The 20,092-nt window shown below is 46.7% G+C and overlaps 1 protein-coding gene across 1 annotated transcript; it reads left to right on the top strand.

Annotated features, from left to right (window-relative positions):
- Positions 1-9,559: 9,559 nt before the first annotated feature.
- Positions 9,560-18,576, top strand: LOC136371414 (CCN family member 2-like). Its single transcript, XM_066335515.1, has 5 exons — positions 9,560-9,946; positions 11,977-12,102; positions 15,718-16,059; positions 17,017-17,225; positions 17,417-18,576. Exons 1-5 carry the CDS (start codon positions 9,712-9,714, stop codon positions 17,726-17,728), a joined length of 1,224 nt encoding a protein of 407 aa, XP_066191612.1. The 5' UTR covers positions 9,560-9,711; the 3' UTR covers positions 17,729-18,576.
- The last annotated feature ends 1,516 nt before the right edge of the window (positions 18,577-20,092 follow it).

The raw sequence follows: 20,092 nt of genomic DNA, 5'->3' as shown, positions 1-20,092 counted from the left end.
AGGACTCAGACACAGGGAAGAGAAGTTCTGGTTTTAAAAGTGCCAAGCCATTCCTGCTAACTAATGTTCTGCTTCCTGCTGGAGTTGCTTGTGTTTGGTGCATGCCAGAAGCGATCTGGAGTTGGCACAGAGGCAAGCTGTTCTGCTGCCTTTGGAGAAAGGTGTTATTTTGCCTAGAAAAGGAATGGAAGGAGTGTTGAGAAACATTCATGCAGCCAAGTAACTTGCAGGATGGGGAGGATTCTGTCCTCCATTATGTCCGCACTTATCCTCACAAGGAGTTAAACAAGGCAGAGTGAATAGATGGTTGGCTGTCTCCCTCTTGAAAAGGTTTGTTTTTTTGTTTTTTTTGTTTTTTTTTTTCTACAGGATGAAGGACTGAGAAGATTAAAAGTTCAACTTTGTTTATCCCTGATTTATTCTGGAGTGTAATATGGATGTATTACAAACATCCATATTGTATTGTAAACAACTTTCTTAATAGAAAAATATGTGCACAAAGCCCAGTCTGTTTTATTTTCTCTGTTGTTCATATTTAGCCCAAACTGGTATGGGTTCCTAGTTTTCCATAAACATTAACGCTTTTTAAAACAAGCTCAACATGTAATTTCACTTACTGCAGGCTTTGTGTTTGTCACGCAAAACAGCTACAGCAGAGCATGAGCTCTGAATGGCCACCCTGAAAACAAAGTGCTCTGGTTTCCAGTGCAGAGTCAGGGTACCCCTGAAGGACATGAACAAACCTGCTCTTCTGGTCTGGAACACCCAGTTCCCCCGATAGGGTGCCTGGGCTGTGCTCTAGCTTTGCTCACCCTCTCTCTCTCTTGGTGGGGTCATGTCACTCGGGAAGGGGAGATCAGAGTCATTCTTTTCTTGTGATCAGGCTGGATCCCTCTTTTTGTTTATTCCATAATGCCTTTTTGTTTATTCCAGGTTGCCCTCTGGAACCCTCCTGGGACCAAACTCAACCTGTAACAAGGTTTTCTTTCTTCTGATATTGCTGCTGACCTTTGGTTCACTCTCAATAGTTACCTTAACCTGAGAGTCTTGGAGCCTGCCGTGGTCTGGCAGCCTCGATGCTGTAGCTACTGACTGAATGGGAAGTCACTGGAAAAGAACTGGCAGCACCAAATTCTCTGGCATGTGATCTGTAGGGGTCAGATTTTGGATCTGTCTGTTGGTTGCTTATCCCCAGTTAAGTGTTGATAACAGTTAAGGTTCTACCCAGTGTGACAAGGCTTAGAATTGTAAATATTCCTGGAATGCATATAACAGCAGCCAGCCTTCTCATATGGAGTGCAGGCAAAGGAGTGCTCCCTAATTATGGATTACTGCACAAATGCTGCATGTGTTTGCACAGTTAATTGGAGATGTTTGGATGTCAACTTCAGCACCTCAAGACATGCCTAAATCTCCAAAATAGGCTGTTCTCAGAGCTAAACCTCTGAATTAGAAGAGCTTAGTAGGGGTGAATGGATCCCTTTTAAACTGGTAAGCACATGAGAGAGAAACAAGGCTCTTGAGTTCCCTTGAGACCTATGAAATGACCATTTGAGTTTTTTTCACAGAGCTACATTTTCTCCATTGCTGTTTAACTAATTTCTTTGCTGGTAACTGCAGCAATGAAATGAAGACCAAAGAGCATAAGAGCAGCTTTGGAGCAGAGTGAAAAAGACTCAGTGTTGTATGCTCTCCTTGATTTCTCCCTCAGCCTTACCCTACACTCCCATGTGGAAGGAGAGCTGGATGTTGTCACAGACTCTGAATAGGGCTGGCAGCCCAGCACACTACCCCGTCCTGCCCTGGAAGTGGTAACAGTGATCCCACGGTTCAGGACGGAACAAGTCCTCTGTGATCTGTATTGATCATCCACCTTTTGAGCAGATCCTTGTTCTGGGGCTTTTCCAACATCCTGCAAGATCTTTGAATTCAGGTCTTTGAATTCAGGTCTTTGCTCTCTTTGGTCCATGTGGAATCTCTAGAGCTCATTCAACTCTGAGCACATCACCTTGGCTCTATCTGAAACCAGTATCTGGGAGGTTTGGGACACAACTGGACAGCAGGAACTCAGTTGACTGCATGGGAAACAAACCTTCATCCATGTATTGCATCAGGCCTTGCACAGCCAGCAAGATCAATGCCACAGGCAAGTGGTTACGGCCAGGAGCAGGATCCCTGGTTTGCCAGGCTTCAGGACAGCCACCCTGGTGTTCCCCAGCCCGGATGGTGCGTGAAATCTCTTGTCTGAGCTCAGCACTGCTTTTAGCAGTTGGGAGAAGGAAGGAACAGCATCCTGAGGAGCTAGCTGGACAGAGCAGCCTGTGTGGGTTGGAAGGGCCTTGCCTTCTGGGTCAGGAGAGCATGGGGGTTTGGAGAGGAGCTTTTCTGGCAAGCAATGAACTTGTTCAAATAAACAAAAGGCCAAAAACAGCTCGTCCTCAGCCCCCTTTAGACACCCTGCAGCAGATGTTGACAGTGACTGTACATCCTTGTTGGGAATCCCATGGATAATCACTGACAGCAGGGAAACACGTGGCAGTACACAACAGCAGAGAAATCACTGAAATTACCGGAATATCTGTCCTGTCTGTGCTGATGGAAACATGGCAGACTGAGCAGAACTGCCCTGCGCTCCGGGCTTGGCCATGCCCAGGTTCTGTGGCCTCCAGTATGTTCCTCCTTTGCACTTCTATGTGTGGTGAGGTCAGGGATAGGCAGCTGCTTCCCTGGGGATTCTTGGCCAGGCTTTTAAACTTTGTGAGGTGCACCTGGAAGGGACTGTGTTCAAAATAGGTACATGTTCGATATTATTCTAATTATTTACATCCTCAAGGATGAGCAGAGGCTCACCAAAAGCTCAGCTTGTGACTTTCTTTTTTTTTTTTTTTTTTTTTTTTTTTTTTTTTTTTTTTTTTTTTTTTTTTTTTTTGCCACCCATGAAAATGAGAAATGCTGGAAAGACATAAAGAGGCTGGGTATGATCAAGGTGACACTGGACCAGGTTTGGCCTCTCTCATATTAAATGCTTCTCTCTCATTTTGCTGCACAAAATGAGCTCAGCTTTTTGACTTTGTTTCTTGGAGAAATTAACTATCCCATCTGAAAGCACATTGTTACAAGGTGACTGGTGTTCAAGCACAGTGATGATTATGGGAGGTGGCTGGGGCTAGGAAGGGCAGGACTGAAGAACTGAGTGTGGCTCCGACGTGTGAGCAGGAAATTTGGGATTCAAGGAGTGAAAGGAGGAGTCAAGTCAGACTATGCTGTGGCAGGTGCTCCCTTCCTGCTCCTTCTGCATATTGCTGTCAAGTGTCATGGCACAAAGATAGGAAATAATTACTTGTTTCCTTGGATTCATGGACTTCCTTCCTTTCGGAGAAATCAAAGTGAGGCAGAAGGTGGGAATAACTGTCAGTCTTGAATTTAAGGGTATGTTGTTGTTTTCTCTACGTGAAACCTCTTTCAGATCTGTCTACATCCAATGTATCCAACTGATGGTCTCATGGTAAGAATGAATCTGCTAAGCAAAGCCTAACCTATAAAAATCCTGGGATGTAAGTCTCAGCAGGACTATGGAAAGCAACCATATCCTTCCTGTTACACCCGAACTACAGACCAGTCCAGGAAGTGACAAGATTTTTTAGCCATGCTCTGAAATCTTCTTTTATGGTTTAGGGGCATCCCAAGGACACAGGAGAACATTTTTCATGGAACTGTGAATTTGTGTATGCATGGAAATTTCCTATGGATGAGGCATCTAGAAGGAGGGAATGAATCTTGGATTTCAGAGGTGCTCATGTGAAAATATACAGAACCACATATGGGCTCCACAAACATGACAAGCTGAATTCAGCTATTTCTCAAAATAGACTTTTCTCTTCTGCTTATTTTATTCCTTCTTGAGGCTTTTCCAGCATCCCTTGTTGGAATTTATAATGTCTATTTTATAATTCATCATAGCTTCTAGTCCCAGACTCCATGCAACTCACATCCCTCCTGAGGAAGTAGTAGCAGATTATTCCCATCTGATCCCACTCCTGCTAATCCTGAGAAGTTACAATTGGGTTAAAAACTCGCGTGTGTAGTTAATGTGTCAGGAAGAATCAAAAGGAGAATGTGTGAGGCCAAGGAGAAGTGGCCAGACTGTTTAATGTGATTGGAAATCAAGCTAGGAATATTCAGTGGGTGTTATCTCATGCAAGTGACTGTGCCTGATTCACTGTAGCATAATTATTTATTATTATTTATCTTCTGATTCTTCTCATTCCTGAAAGTGATTGTTTCATATTTCTAGGAAATTGTGGAAGCTGCCTTTATTTGGATACTGCTGGTCACAGCAATCCATCGTTCAGAGCTATGGTGTTAGTGCAGGAGGAACTGCACCTGGAGCAGTAGAATATCAAATACCTGCAGCTTTTCTGCAGGGAGAGAAAAGATGTTCTCTCAGGGACTGAAAAACTTCCTAAGAAACCCTGTGATACTGTAAAACTTACCAGGACGTCTTCAAATAGTTATTTATTTGTTTATATGAAACAAATATGTTTATTTGAAATCCCTAGATCTCCAAGAAGGCAAGGGAAATATAGGGAAATGGTTCTGCAGGAAATCCTTCTCTTCTCTGTCTTGTTTTGTAGGTTTGTATTGATAAGACCTGAATACTTAAGTGGTTCCAAGAGGCTGGATATTAGGAAAAGATTCTTACTGCAGAGGGTGTTGGGCACTGAGCAGGCTCCCCAGGGAATGGTCATGGTCCTGAGGCTCCTGCAGCTCCAGGAGTGTTTGGAGGATGCTCTCAGGCACAGGGTGGGATTGTTTGGGTGTCTGTGCAGGGCCAGGAGTTGGACTTAATGATCTCTGGGGGTCCTTTTCAAGTTGGGACATTCTATGATTCTATGAAACCCTGCAGCTCTTAAAACTTTTAGAAACCTCCACATGGACCTCCCCTAAACTCTTTCCATAAAAGACTGCAGTAGAAACAGTATCCTAACTCTCTCTTTGCACAAACATCCTTTTCAATAAAGAGGAATGAGAACTTCCCTATTTTGCCTTGGCCTGGAAACACTTCAACACAACAGTCTGCCACTTCAAGGAAGTAATCCTTTCTTTACCCTTACCAAAGGCAAGATTGGCCTTCAAAGTCTAGAATACATTTTTCCTTTGGATTCTCAGCTGTCTTGCTAATCCCAGTTACTGGTTAGAAATCTTTGCAGTGGGATATCTGGGAGCAGGGTTATCACTCCAGTACAAACTGTGTTTTGAAATCACTTGGCTCTGGTTTGCCTCTCAAGGTTATAAATACTCTTCCCAGCATAAATATCCTCCATGTCTGAGAGTTAATGAGCCCAACAGCTGCACTGAAGCTGTCCACCAGGAAACACTAAGCCATGTGAAAAGATTTTAACATGTCCAGACATCCTAAAAGATTGAATATGTGTCTAGATATGGGAATTAGATATTTCGCACATCTAATTTACACCTTCAGACGAAACAATCCTTTAATGATCCTCTTTGACACCTGTAATTGTCAGGACAAGATCAGCAGAGACCATCATCTCTATGACACTGGTGCAAATCCAGCCCCCTGCCTGACATCCCTTATGGTATGGGCACAGCAGTGTGGTCTCAGGACTGTGTATCTGGCAAGCTAGGCAGAGGGAATCCCAGCTCTGCTGGAGGCAGCAGGTGTTTCCCTGCAGTTAGCATTTCATCCCAGGGCTGTGCTAGAGTGAGGAGGGGTTTGTTTTCCTGCTGTTTCCATCTGTAGGGAAGGGAAGCCTTTGCATTCAGGTAGGAGGTAGACAAGGTGAAGCACTGAGCCTTTGCTGAGCTCTGGTGCTGCATTTCTGTGACACTTTCTTTTGACAATTTACAGCCACTAACATGGTGCCACAGCTGATGCACTTTGACAACAGAGCCAGTGATCTCAGAAGGCTGTTCAGGAGCTCCAGTTCTTCTCCACTTACTAAAGGGAGTCTAGAGAGATTAGGCTACAAATGGAGATGGGTTAATTAATTGTCTATCAATTAGACAGCATGAATCTGACCCTAAATGTCCCTCTAGACACAATGAATTAGAGCTGAACTTGAACCCAAACTTGGGTCTGGAAGAGCCTTTCTCAGCTGTTAATTCTCTGGGAACCATGTTGAGCCCCAAAAATATGCAGGACTGTTTATGTGTCTTGCTCTGAGGCACAAGGAGCAGCAAACACAGAGCTTTGAGAAACATCGGTGGTTTTTGTTCTGTTACAAGTAATAAATCACAGATGGGGAAATCACCAGTGCCACTTGAGTCCCGTAGCCCGCATGGGAGAAGAGAAAGGGCCCAGCTGAACTTAAGAATTGTATTGTATCCTCAGACTGGAACAAAAATCAGGGAAATGACTTCTCCATGGCCCTAGATCTGACACTTATGACCAGCCTGAGAGCCCATCCTGGGAGCAGGATGCATCAGGCAGGCAGCAGTGGTTGGGTAATGACCAGGGAAATGGGGAACTCCTGTGTTTCCAAGCATCAAGCTGAAAGGATCTCACCATCTCTGCTGGGCCAAGTTCGTGTTTGGTGTCATCAGGTAAAGGAGTTTGATTTCAGGTTGAAGGAGTCCCAAATGGGAATGAGGGGTCATTCACTCTAGAGGTAACTTTTGCCAGGATTGACCAGCTGTGAGAACACAAACCTACTGCAAGGCTCCAGATGCCACCAGCATGTTCTGGAGATGACCAAGCAGCTTTGGGACGGGACAGTTCTGAAGTCACTGAGGACTGGATGAGCACAATTCTCTGTACCATGCTGCTTGTAGCAGCTTTTATTTTGGCTTCTGTAGTCAGAAGGCCATGGGGAGAAATCCTACTAAGCCAAAAAACTGTGTGTGTGCTTGCCTTCATTTTATTCTTTGGCCTGACATTATTTTTAGCAATTATTTATATGTCTGCTTTTCAAATAACCAGAAATCCAGGGAAGCTGCCAGTTGGGCATGGTGATTGAACCCAGAAGAATGTAACAAGGTGTATTAAACACCCACTATTCTTTGCTTGGGGGATATTTTTAGCAGGGTTGACATCTTTATGCCTTCACTCGAGGCAGCTCAGGCAAAAGGAAGAGATAAAAATTGGTGCTAACTTGGGTGTTTCCTGCCATTGATCATTCTGAGTCACTCAACCATCATGTTTTTCTTTTACTTCTTGGCCTGTCCAGCACAGTTAGCAGCTCAGTTCTATCATGAGGGGTAGTTTTGGTTGTGCCAGTGCCCTAAGAAAATCTTGGACCATGACTGGAGTGAGCTCCCAAAATCAAGTGATCTCCAGCTGATGCTTCTTCACATCCTGCTCCCATAATCCAATAGGTGGCTTGAAGGAGAAATAAGATTGAACTTTGTGTGTTTTATTGCTCTGTGAAGGTGGAAGCATTCAGGTGCATGATGATGAGAAACTTGGAAAGGATGGTTTATAATTGAATTATTCTTTACTTCTGTTGTAGGTTGAAAACTTAATCAGCCAAGATAATGCTGGCTTACTGCTGAATATTCCCCACAGAACTCCTGACAAGTGAGTGATGGGGGGATTTTGGCTGAACAGTTCATCTGAGGTCACACAGCAAGTTTATGTTAAAGCAGAATTTGGAAGATCACAGTTTGAGATGCAGCTGCAGCTTCTTATAGAATGAGAGAATGATGGAATGCTTTGGGATGGAAGGGAACTTAAAGCTCATCCGGTCCCACTCCATGCCATGGGCAGGGACTTCCACTATCCCAGGTTCCTCGAAGCCTTGGCCAGCCTGGTCTTGGACACTTCCAGGGATAGGGCACTCACAGCTTCTCTGGACAACCTATAACAGGGCCTCACCAGCCTCACAGGAAAGGATTTCTTCCTAATATCTAATCTAAGCCTGTCCTTTTACAGCTTAAAGCCATTCCTCCTCGTCCTATTGATGGACAAAGGAGAATGTCTTATTCTTGCAGAAGGAGGAATGGATTGAGCAACACATTACACATGTCCTTTTAAAAAGCCACAAATATACCATCTTACCATCTTCAGAAGCCCTGAAGGGCTCAGAGTTCAGCTGGGGGTTATATTCTAGCCACAGAGGAAAATGAGACCAGAACTATGCAGCATTTTAGCCCTGTCTTATTTACAAGCAGCAGGAGAATGTCCTGGGAAATATGAGCAGGTAATTTTAGGTGAGAAGATAAAGAAGAAGGAATGTATCTCCAGCCAGACTGCATGGAGGGCCTGAAGTGCCTGATGGCAGTGGATGTTTATGACATCTCTAGAACATGAAGTCTTTTGTGTGCAGACATAATACTCTGGTGTGCCATGAGCAGAGGTGGCTGTCATGAAGTGATTTGAAATCTCCCATCTCATGGAAGAGGAGAAGAAGGTGCATCTGGGGTGGTTTGCACTGGGCTAATGCTCTCCAGCCCCAAATCCCATGGGGATTTCCAAATGCTAATTAATTAAGCGTCAGAGTTTTCTGTTTCCAGTAGTGGACACACAGGGATGTGGAGGCTGATCGGGTGTTGCACAGGAACCTGAAAGGACCTGGATGAATTGCAGGGCTTGATTCCCAGCTAAACTGCTCTACCTTAGAGGCAGGAAGGAAGGAGGCTGAACTTAAATAACCCGCTACACACTCCCTGTGATTTTTTTCATCTTCTGTCTTGTTTCCCTGCACTCAGCTGGGACAGGGATATGCCGGGGCTGCATTGCAAAGTGCCTGTCTTTGTATTGGCCCAAAGAAGGTACCATACCTAGCACCACTTCTCCCCGGGAGAGCTCCCTGATCCTAAAGAAAGGCTACATCCTTCTCCAGTCACTCCATATGTGCAGAGGCTCCTGTCCAGCACACAACTGCCTGTCCCACCCTTGCCAGCATGGTCTAAGAGTGCCCTCTGCTGCACTCTTCCTCCTTCCATGGCAGTGCTCTGCTTGCTCTTCGGGAAAAAACAAAATGACTATTTAATACCCAAAACAACTCTTTCATGTTCTAAAGGTCTGCCGTGCTGGCTGTGCACAAGACTGGCGCTATAGTTCAGCAGCAAACAGAAAGAATTATGACACGAGATAAAGATGTGAAAGATCCCGCATCCATCCCAAAGCACTTCGGGGAACGACTGTCCTTTATGAAAAACTTTCATCCAGGAGCTTTTCATTGCCTTTTAAAATACGCAAGAGTTCTAATCATGAAACTTTGATTCCCCAGAGCTGACAGGTGATGCACCGCCAGATATGGTACCTGACAGCATCAAATTACCCATCTCTCCCTCCTACTCAGACTCTGAACACCACAAATCTCTGTTTAATCACTCCTCAGCTCTTGCAGCCAAAAAGGAACAGTTGTAGGTAGGGAAACGGGGTTTGTGTCAGGAAAGCTGTGACAGGCTTCATATTCAGAGGAACAGTGAAAAAGAGTAAAAATTAAAAAATATTAATCCTGCTTTTACTGGGGTTTGATTTACTCAACTGGAAAGTAAACAAGCTGCAGGCAGCGGTGGCATCCCTAGAACCGCCGGAACCGCAGGAATCGCAGGAATCGCAGGAATCGCAGGAATCCACTCGTGTTCCCTGGAGCTTGGGCATTTTTTGTTGCACATTTTGGGCTCAGTTCCAGCCTGTCACTCAGTGCGGGGCCCGCCCCTTCCAGAGGATATTTAAAGAGAAGCTGAGGACAACTTGCTCCAAAGAGACGAGAAACTCCGGAGGAGTGCGAGGAGCCCTAGATGCTGCTCTTCCCAGTACTCGGGATGTCTGGCAATTTGGGGACAGTGACCCGGACCCTGTTCCTGCTCCTTCTCACCCCTGGCTGGGTACGTATGGTCCTGCAGCAGCTCTGCCTGGGCACTGCAGCTTCTTGCTTCGATGCATATGAGGGCTTTGGGCTGAGAGACTCTTCCCAGCTGCTCCCGAGTTTCGGAGGGAAGCGGGGCTGGGAGCAGCGCGATGCAAACGTGCTGGGTAACTGAACCATGCTGGGGACTGCGCCATGTGAGGTATGTCATCCATGGGTCTCAGAGCTCCTGGCCCATGGGAATGGATTTGGTTTTCTCCCACTCCTGGAAGCCAAAAATTGGCCCTGGTCTAGAAGCAGGAGAAGAGAGCAGAGAGAGGGGAAGTCAGTGAGTTTACGTCATTGCAAATAGTAACAGCCTTGTATCCCTATTTGTCACCATCCTTCCCCAGCTGTCACTGAATCCACCCATGTGCTCCCATAAACAGTGATCCCGAGGGGAAAGTTAGACTGCAGCCTCTCCTGGGTGGGATTTGTGCCTGTTTTCCTGTTAATACAAGTTCTTGAGAGATCGGCTGATTCCTCTTAGGACATTTGTTTGCTGTTCTTGTGTATTCTTGTTCAGGAACATCACTGCCATCAAACTGCAGTAACTGCTTTTTGGCTCAGTGAAATTGGGCTCACAGAGCCCCTTGCAGGGCTTGTGGTGAGAGAAGCAATCAACTCCTGGTTGGTGAAGTCTGTTGGATTGCTCCTGGCAGTTCTTAGTGTGTGCCAGCCCCTTTCCTGCCAAGAACGTGAACTGGGTTGTGATCTAAGGGAAACTGCTGCCGTTTGGGGTAGGCATCTTCGTTCTTCCTCTGGCTCAGCTTTGGCAACACCATGTGGCTCATATAAAAAATAACAAGCAATCCCAGCACTGCGATCCTTGGTTACCAGTCTGAGACTGGTGATTTTCCCTAAACCTGCCAAATGCCTCAGAAATGGGACTTGTGACTTTCTTTGAGCATTAGGTTGGATTCAGTGACCTTAGAGGTCCTTTCCAATGTTAATGATTCTGTGCTGCTTTGTGCACTGAAGGAGGAAATGAAAGGTATTACTCCTCAATGTGCCTCCTATGTTGTTCAGAGGTGGGAGTAGCTTCTGGATTACTGGGAGTTATGTTTAGGCTCATCCTGGGCAGGTCTCTGTATCCCTGTGCTCTGTCTGTGATGGGGGACACTGGTTCTTGTCTCTCTGAAGAAGCTGTTGTACCATGTGCTGCAGCAGCCATAGGAAGGCGCTTTGAGAACCTGAGATGGAGAGAGAGCAGGGCTTATGCACAATCATTCAGAGTTTGAAGGATGAATAGCTGTGTTGTGGCTGCTTAATCTTGGAGCATTTAAAGAACCAGCTGGGTGTTTATTATATCACCTCTACTTTGCAGCATTAACCCCTGCCTCCCAAAGCTCTTTACACTCCGCTCAACTCAAAACTCATCTTTTCCTGCCTTCTGAGTGCAGTCATGAGCCCAAACACATTTTAAAACATCCCCTTTGGTTTGGCTCCCTTAGCTAGTTCCCCCGGGCTCCTGTGGACATTGGTCAGGAATAAGAAATCCAGACAGTGCCACTGCTGTAGTGGTAGGAGCTCATGTTGCAGCAGTCATGCCCTCCTGAGGGTGCAGGAGAAGAGGTTTTATGTAAATATGAAGCAGGAAGAACATTCTCAGGTTTTCTTACCTGCAGATAACTGGGTTTGGTCCTGGCAGTTAGGAGGGAGCTTGTTCTGGCTTGTCAGCTGAGCAGATGGTTCTGAGGAGTCAGAGGTGGAGAACACAATGGAGCAGAACAGCAGAATCCTCTGGTCTGAGTGTTGGCATTTCTGGGATGGCTTGGCCATCACTCAGGGGTCCTGGGATTCCCACAGCTTCACACAGTGTTTGTGATGGATGCAAGAACTGTCAGCAAAGCCAGGAGCAGGGAAAGCCAACATTCCAGGCTTTAGAACTTTCTTAAATCCATGGCCTTGATCTCTGACACTGGTTCTGTTCTGCTGTTCTCAAGTTCACAGAAATGCTCAGCAAACCTCATCAGAAGCTAGGTCAAGGTTGTAGTGAACTTGAAGTCAGGAGCATGACCAGTGAAGGTAGAAGTGAATTTTTGGGTAACCCTTTCTGCAGAGGGAAGAAAATGAAATGTTCTTTGAGTTGAATCCCTCTGGACCCAGGTCAGTAGCAGGTTATGTGGAACTGTTGGGCTTTTGTGTTACCTTTGAGTCTGCAACAAAGCCCTGAATTCCAGTCCTGGCAGTTCTTGGGAACAGTTTGAGGAGTTCTTCGGGGCAGTTTTACGGAAGTTCTTTGGGCAGAAGAACCAGAAGCAGCCCTTGGAAAGAATGCAAGGTAAAGGGTGCTCCATGCAAAACAAATTAATCCACTATTCAGCCTCTCTGAATGAAAATTCGGTAACAGAGGGCTCAAGGAAGTTGGTTCAACATTGGCTTTTTCCCAGCTATTCCAAACTAGAGAGCCTCCCTGGCCAGGCAGTTTTTCAGTGCTCTGGTTGTTGAGTATGTGTGAGCCAAATCCCATTCCAGCTCCTACCCTCCTCTACCAGGCCTAGGAGAGCAACGGGAATTATAAATAGCTCGGGCTGACTTTGCTCAGCAATAAAACCAGCAAACAGCAGCCCCAACACCTCCTGGGCAATGGAGGAATACACATCTGAGTCGACTGGTGGGAGCATCAGGGACTGTTTAGAAGGGTCCTGAAAATCATGATGAATTGGGCTTTTCAGCTGATAGCTGGGGAAGCTGAGTTACAGCATAGCTGGGTGCAGGGTCACCCAGCTGGTCTCCGATATAACAGAGATCTGAATCCAATTGTTCTCCTGATGAAACGCAGCTGTGATACAATGAGGAAGTGAAGCTGCTGTGAAAAGAAGGTAAAACCAGGTGGGCTGGTTTATGTGGATGAGTTATTAAGGAAATAACTAGTGCCAGCAATGATGGAGGATGAGAAAGAAAACACACAGAATTGTAGAATCATGGAATGGTTTGGGTTGGAAGGGATCTTAGAGCTCCTCTTGAGCCACTCCTTCCACTAGACCGGGTTGCTGGTCTAGTCCAAGACCTCATCCAGCCTGGTCTTGGACACTTCCATTAATGGGTCAGCCACAGCTTCTCTGGGCAATCTGTACCAGGGCCTCACCAGCCTCACAGGGAAGAATTTATTCTCAATATCCCATTTATCTCTGCCCTCTGTCACTCCAGGCCCTGGTCTAAACAAGTCTAACTTGTTGGTGTTTGCTCCATCAAGAAGTTTTTACAAATGGTTTCATTTTCATTCCCCAGTTTTGGGGGTTTTTGGAAGCCATGGGAGCTCCTGGTACTTTCTGCAGGCATTGAGACACCTAAAGGCTGTGGATTGAAGCTTAATAAGGCAAATATAGGTGTGATGACATCCAGCAGGTGTGAGCTGCATGGTGCCTCATTCCCAATGGCAATGAGGTGTCTCTTTGTGGAGGAAAGGTAGCAAAATCACAGGGACAATTTCCTCAGGAGTGTGGGAGTCTCCATTTCAAAGTCTCTCCATGAAGCATTGATATCCTTTTAATAAAGGTGCTTTGTATTCCGGTGCTTTGTATTCCATGATATCCCGGTTTGATCCAAACATTGCGGAGTGAGAGTCTCAGACCCTGCTGTGGATGAAATCAGACTTGCAGACACAACTGTCCTTTCTGATTTTAAATGAGAAATTAAGGTTTTCACAGCAAAACCCCTAGTGAACACAGGCTAGGATATATCTCTAAAATGGGCTAAGGATTTGGGCCATTAAAATACTTTGGTGATGGTTTTATGATATCTACATGGATCTGTTAGAAGATGAGAGATTTCGGAAGCAGTGAGGGAAGCTGGAGAAGTGAATCAGAGAAAAGGAAAGATCAATATTTTGACTTAAATTTATCCAAAGAAGCAGATGTGCTGGAAGCAGAAAGGAGCTGAGGTGCTCAGGTATCATGGGAAAAGCTTCTTGGTTGAGACCATCTGAAGGCTGTATTGGGAGAAATGGGAAGGAAACCATCAGAGGAAAGCTTATTTTATATCTGCGTAATATTATCACATTCTACATATTTCAGAGGAATCCTTTCCTTCCTGCAGAGACCTCAGAGTATGAGAAAGGTAGAGGGGATCCTGTAGTAACTCTAAAGTAGGAATCCTACAGGTGGTAGGGGGTTCAGGGAGCTGGTAGAGCTTTATGGAGCAGCTCTTTCAGTGGTGCCATATCCCCTGAGGAAACGGGCAAGTTTCTGTGGCTGGACTTGGTATTTGGGAGTGGGTGGTGCCAGGCAGAGTTGGGGAATGAAGAGCTGGATCACTTCACAGGTGCTGTCTGTTTGGAGCCTTAATTGGATGAGGTCAGTGGGAAAGGGAGGTCATGGAGGGTAATGAAGGGCACTACAGAGTGATTGAGTTTGGAAAACACAATCAACCCCTGGAGCGGGCTGCTATTCCTTGGGAGAAGAGAGAGGAGAGGGAACAGTATGATCTGCTCAGTGGGATGGGAGTGTATTCAGATTGAAAAACAGGGAAAGAGTGTTTAAAATTCATATGAATGGTTGTGTAGTGGGAGGGTGGATGGATGGCTTCCATTTTGATGGAAAAATTGAGAATTTTGAAATGTCTAAGTTGGAGTATTTTTATCCCAATGACATTGAAAAGAGTTACAAGATGAGATGCAGGTCTGGATAGGAACAGTACAGAAAGATTTGTATCCCCTCAAGGGATGAGGATGGGATGGAAAGAGATTTTTACTCCTTGCTTGATTCAAACACTTTCTGTCTGAAACAGTGTCCCCTGGGTGAGCAGGACTTAGGGGAAAACAGATCAGGTTTCCTGGGAAGCCTCCACAAGCAGCCAAAAATTCTTCCTTTTGGTAATTTCCCCATAGAGGTCTGCATGGATTTTTTTTTTTTTTTTTTTTTTTTTTAAGGTTCAGGATTGCAAAAAGCAGTGGCTGCTGAAAACTGTCCAGAATCAGGATTTCTGTCCTGTGAGCAACTCTGAGATTTCAACATCTAATTTCAGGCTGAGAGAAAAAAAATACATTATGTATATATATATAAATTTTTAAAACAACCTCAAAACTTTCCATGGCTTATTTAGAATGCTCATTTGGCTGTGTCAAAACTTTCCATTCAATCAAAATATTTCATCTTGATCTTTATAGTATCAAAATAGTTACCAGAGCAAAATGCTTCTCTCTATGGTTACTATTGCCTGGATATTTTGGTTGACCATAAAGGAAATCTTTCATATGAAATAGTTCAGTTGGTTCTTCTTGAAAACATTCTTGATCTTAATCAGGTAAGACATTTCTGCTGGAAAACTTCTACTGGGAAAGTTCTGGCTAATGCAGTTGTAAGATCTTGAGAGCATTGTTGCACTCGCAGAGTAAACATTGCTGCTTTGTGTCAGATTCTGTTGAGTTTCCTTTTTTTGCCCACTTAAGTTCTATTGGGAAGAAGGGAGAGACTGGTGGGATGTCTGGAGATGGGAGATCCAGAGATCAAAAGGGAGAGAACTGGAAAAAATTTGGGCTGGAAGGAGGAAGAGATTTGTGCATCACAGAGAGGCCAAAAAGGTCATAATCCCAAAGTGTCATTTTCCTTTGTAGGTACCATTTGCATAGGGGAACCAGCTGTTCTTAGAAGAGTATTGCCTTTTGGTATCCCAAGAGTATTGAGGAGCAAGGCCACGCTGTCATGCCGTGTCAGGAATGTGTCTTGCACAGCACCACTGACTGGTCACTCCAAGATGGTTGGGAAGAACTCTGACAGAGAAACAGGCTCTTTACAGGCACCAAAGAGAAAAACATACTTAGTAGCTTGTTCAAGTGGAGAAGAAATTTTTCTAGAGGATTTTGGGAGGAGCAGCACTTCTGAAAAATCAGTGTCAGGAACAGCCTTGGGTCCAGAGAGGCAAATATGAAATATCCAGCACTAGGATGGCAGAGCAGGGGAGGATGAGCTCTGTCCCTCTTCAGGAGCTCTGTGTCCCCAAGGGGGACACTTCAGCCTTCTGCTTTCTCCTCCTCTTCCTCCTCCAGCTCATGAGGGTGCGACATGTGACCTCCTGGGCAAGATCTACCTCAGAGAGGAGAGTTTCCAGCCCACCTACAAGCTGCAGTGCATCTGCATGGATGGGGCCATTGGCTGCATCCCGCTCTGCTCCGACGACCTGCGCCTGCTGTCCCCAAAGTGCCTCAAGCCCCGGAGAGTGAAGTTCCACAACAAGTGCTGCGAGGAGCGGGTGTGTGAGGACAGCAGCGAGGAGAACTGCGTTGGAGCAGCCATGGCAGGTCAGTGGGGCATGTGGGATAGGGCTGGGAGCTGTTTGCTGGCAAAGAGGGGTGGATTTGGGGCACCGACTCGTTTGGGGCTGGTGGTGGCTTTGTGCATCACCAAGTGTTGGGTTCCAGAGCTAAGCACCAGGTCCAGTCCACCCAGCTGCTCTATCACTCCCCAGCTGGACAAGGGGGAAAAAATAAATGGAAAGTGCCTTGTAGGTTGACATAAGGCAGTTTATTAAAGCAAAAGTGAAAGTTTGCATGTGCACAACCAAAGAGAAAAAAACTAGATTTATTCTTTACTTCCCATCATCAAGTTGTGTCCAGGCACTTCCTGGGAAGCAGGGCTTCAGCACATGGAACAGTTGCACCAGAAGGCAAACACTGTAAATAGAAAATTCCCCCCTCCCTCCCTTCCTCTTTCTTTCCTTAGCTTTTATATCTGAGCTGACATTGTATTGTCTGGAACGTCCCTTTGGTGAATTTGGTTCAGCTGTCTTGGCTGTATCCACTCCCAGGATCTTGCTGACTCCCAGCCCCTTGATCAGGGGGGAATGTTGTAGAGACATCACTCATGCTGTGCCAGCCCTTCCCAGCAGCGGCCATAAGCACTGGTGTGTTACCAACACATTTTCAGCTGCCAGTGCAGAGCACAGCACTGGAATGGCTCCTCTGGAAATATCAACTACAGTTCAGCCAGACCAAATACAAAGTGAAACCTCAGTGGTACAATGGGAAGGCTCCTGTGTCCTGAAGTGTGACAGCAGACCTGGCTGGAGCTGGGCTGAGTAGGAAATGGTCCCTGCTCACCTGCATCCCCTTCTGACTGAGAGGCCAAGCATCTGATGGGATGGGCCAGACCTTTGCTGCTCTTCCTGAAGTGTTAAACTGAGTTGGGAGCAGCCATGGAGCTGCCATTCTGTGTCCAAAGCCCTGAGCCTTGCCTTGTGTCTCTTCCTCATGGCTCAGTTTTCAGGGAGGATCCAGCTCACAAGCTGGAGCTGAAAAGTCTGCAGGAGAACTGCCTGGTGCAGACCACAGAGTGGAGCATGTGCTCCCAGAGCTGTGGAATGGGCATCTCTGCCCACGTGGCCAACAACAACCCCCAGTGCCGCCTGGAGAAGGAGACCCGGCTCTGCATGATCCGGCCCTGTGACTTCTCCATGGAGAAAAACAAGGTACAGTGCTGGAGGAGATGGGACACAACACCCCAAATGCCAGGGACGGCCTTGGGAATGATCTTGGCTCACAGGGTTTACTCTGTGCTTCCACTTCCTCTATGTCCCATTGCCCAGTGATGGGGTCAGAGCACAGGCCTCAGTGCATCTTTCCAGTCGTGTCCGTGTTAATCCATCTGCTCTCTCCCTAGAAAGGGAAGAAGTGTGTGCGGACCCCAGACCAGTGCCAGAGCCTCTACTTTGAGTTTTCGGGATGCATCAGCACCTGCTCCTACCGTCCCCGGTTCTGCGGCAACTGCTTGGATGGGCGCTGCTGCACCCCGTTCCTGACCAGCACCATGGATGTGGAGTTCCGCTGCCCTGAGGGGGACTTCTTCCAGAGGAAGATGATGTTCATCAGGATGTGCTCCTGCCACTATGACTGCCCCCAAGAAAACAACATCTTCCTGGCCATGTATCACCATCGAATGTTCGGAGACCATGTCAAGACTGAGCAGCAATAGCCCTGTCTTGCCAGATCTGAGATGTGGAGGAGGGCTCTGCAGTGCTTTTGTGGCTGTGTCCCAGGCCAATGCAGCCTCTTGCCCTTCTGTGAGGGGCTGTGCCTTCCACAGCAGCACCGTTCACACCAGTGGTCCCTGTGGTTTTCCTAATGAGCCAAGGGGGAAGAGCCCCAGCTGCCCCAGCCACCTGACCCCCACCCACAATGGTGCAAAAGTCAGTGAAGGAACTAGAAACAGGCCTGAGCTGCAAACTTGATTCATATTCCCACTGGACAGAAGGGAGAGTGGATCAAAGTCATGTGGCTCCTGCCTGTCTCCAGCCCAGAGCACAATTCCTGATTCAGACTTTGAGAGTTCTTCCAGCATGAACTGGGGCTGGACCAGGCTGCCAGACCAAGACGTGTCCCCTTCAGATGCTGCTCTGGGCAGCTTTTAGTGCCTTGATGAGTGTTGGGGAAGATGAATCAGGGAAACCTTATAAATATGATTGCTTAGCAAAAGATTCTGAAAATATGAAACCTATAATCGAAATAGAAATGAAAGCTTACTTTGAGTTGTAGGATACTGAGTCTTAGTTACTATATAACCTGAAAACAATGGTCTAGCTAGCTGAAGGAGAATCCCTTTTGATTGAACAATACCTTTCTGCTGGCTAAGGGATCCAAAAGTCAATGTAGCAAAACAGAAGTCTAAAGAGTAGTTTTCAGAGTTTAAAATATAACACAGTATGGTAATATAGTAGTTCTTATAGGCTGGATGTAGATTCTACAGGATTTTGTGTCTTGTGTTGGTTGGTCACTGTAAATTAGAATATTCATCACAAAAGGAGCTATAATGTATTGTAACGAGGACCTCTCTCTCTTACCTCTTCTCTTAACTTTTAACTCTTACCTCTCCTCTGAACTCCTCTCTTACCCTTCCTCTTCCCCCTGCTCTTGCTCTCTCCTGCTCTCTTCTCCCTGCCCTTTGCTCTCTTGCTCCCTTCTCTCTCAGCTCTCACCCTGCTTTCTCCCTCTCTCTTTGGGACTTCCCTTCAGCCGAGGCTGGTGGCTGAAGGCAAGGCCCTTTTACCCACAACCCTTGCAATAAACCCACGTGTTCTAGAATATACAGGTCAGCAGAATTCCTTGTCCCAGCTGTCCCCGGATTCGCCTACAGATGAGCATTTCATAGAACTGTGGAGTGGTTTGGGTTGAAAGGCACTTTAAAGCTCATCTTGTTTCAACCCCCTGCTATGGACAGGGACTCCTTCCACTATCCCAGGCTGCTCCAAGCCCTGTCCAGCCTGGCCTTGGGCACTTCCCAGGGATCCAGGGGCATCCATAGCTTCTCTGGACAACCTGTGCCACGGCCTCACCACCCTTACAGGGAGGAATTCTTCCTAAACTTGTCAGAAATGGCTCTGGGGTGGAAGAGGGACTGGACCCTACAAGCTCACACATGCACAGTGAGGCTGCAGCTGTTTCAGCTCTGGAGTCTTTGCTCTGGATGTTTGTGAGTAGGAGAAACACTTTTCAGCTCCAGCCTCCCTGGAGAGGTTAAGGTACCGGCAAGAGAAATTCTCATATTTGTAAATGGAGCAGATCCCATCTGGTGTTACTGGGGCAGTGCCATGGGGAGCTGTTGGCACTAGTATCTCCAGTGCTGGGATTCCCTCCTGGCCACAAACCTGGCAGAGTCGCTCTGCCATTAAGGACCCCATTGCCAGCCCATAGCTCCAGGAAAGGCCACCAGCAGCCAGTGGCAGTGGTCTGTCCAGCAGCACCTTGGCAGCTCTGTGCTCAGAGCTCAGGCTGTTTCCCCTCTCTGAGCTTCTCTCCTGCCATTTGTACTGTTGCCGAGCCTCAAACCAGGCTGAGGTTGCACTTCACTTAACGCTAATAAATAGCTCTTTATTTTTTATATCTCTGAACTCATTCCTTTGTGTGAGGCTCCTGCCTGGTTCCCCCTCTGATCTTTCCCCAGTGCTGAGACCCTCTAGAGAGTTGATGCCTGGGTGCTGGAGGGGAGGGGGTGACAGGGAGTTTTTTTCCCCGTTCCCAAATAGCTGCAGGATTGATGTTAATGTTTTTACAGGCACCTCTGAAGCCAACAGAACACAGCTCTTCTCTCCATGGCCTGGAGGGGGGACAAGCAGAGCCCCCCTCTCCCTGCTGAAGGACCAAGTCCTTAATACCAGATTAAAAATAACTCCGGGAGCAGATGTGAGCAGAAGTCGGCGATAACAGGGCCAGAACGCGAGGGACTTTGCAGTGGCTTAACAGCTTATGGATTTATCCCCCTCTCATCACATTAGCAGCCACTCCCCCCTCCCCTGCTCCTGCACCACGGCAGGGTCGGGAGGTTCTTCCAGCCCCCAAACCT

The sequence above is a fragment of the Sylvia atricapilla genome, chromosome 24 (genome assembly GCF_009819655.1).
Source record: "Sylvia atricapilla isolate bSylAtr1 chromosome 24, bSylAtr1.pri, whole genome shotgun sequence".
In the NCBI taxonomy this organism is placed as follows: Eukaryota; Metazoa; Chordata; class Aves; order Passeriformes; family Sylviidae; genus Sylvia; species Sylvia atricapilla.
This window is presented reverse-complemented; position numbering and strand designations above follow the sequence as displayed.

Bases quoted from the DNA above. Each gene is read 5' to 3' on its own strand.
- LOC136371414 (XM_066335515.1), top strand. From the start codon at position 9,712: ATGCTGCTCTTCCCAGTACTCGGGATGTCTGGCAATTTGGGGACAGTG. The intron at 9,947-11,976 runs GTAACTGAACCA...GTTACCTTTGAG, and splicing joins GCGCGATGCAAACGTGCTGG to TCTGCAACAAAGCCCTGAAT. The intron at 12,103-15,717 runs GTAAAGGGTGCT...ATGGCAGAGCAG, and splicing joins GCCCTTGGAAAGAATGCAAG to GGGAGGATGAGCTCTGTCCC.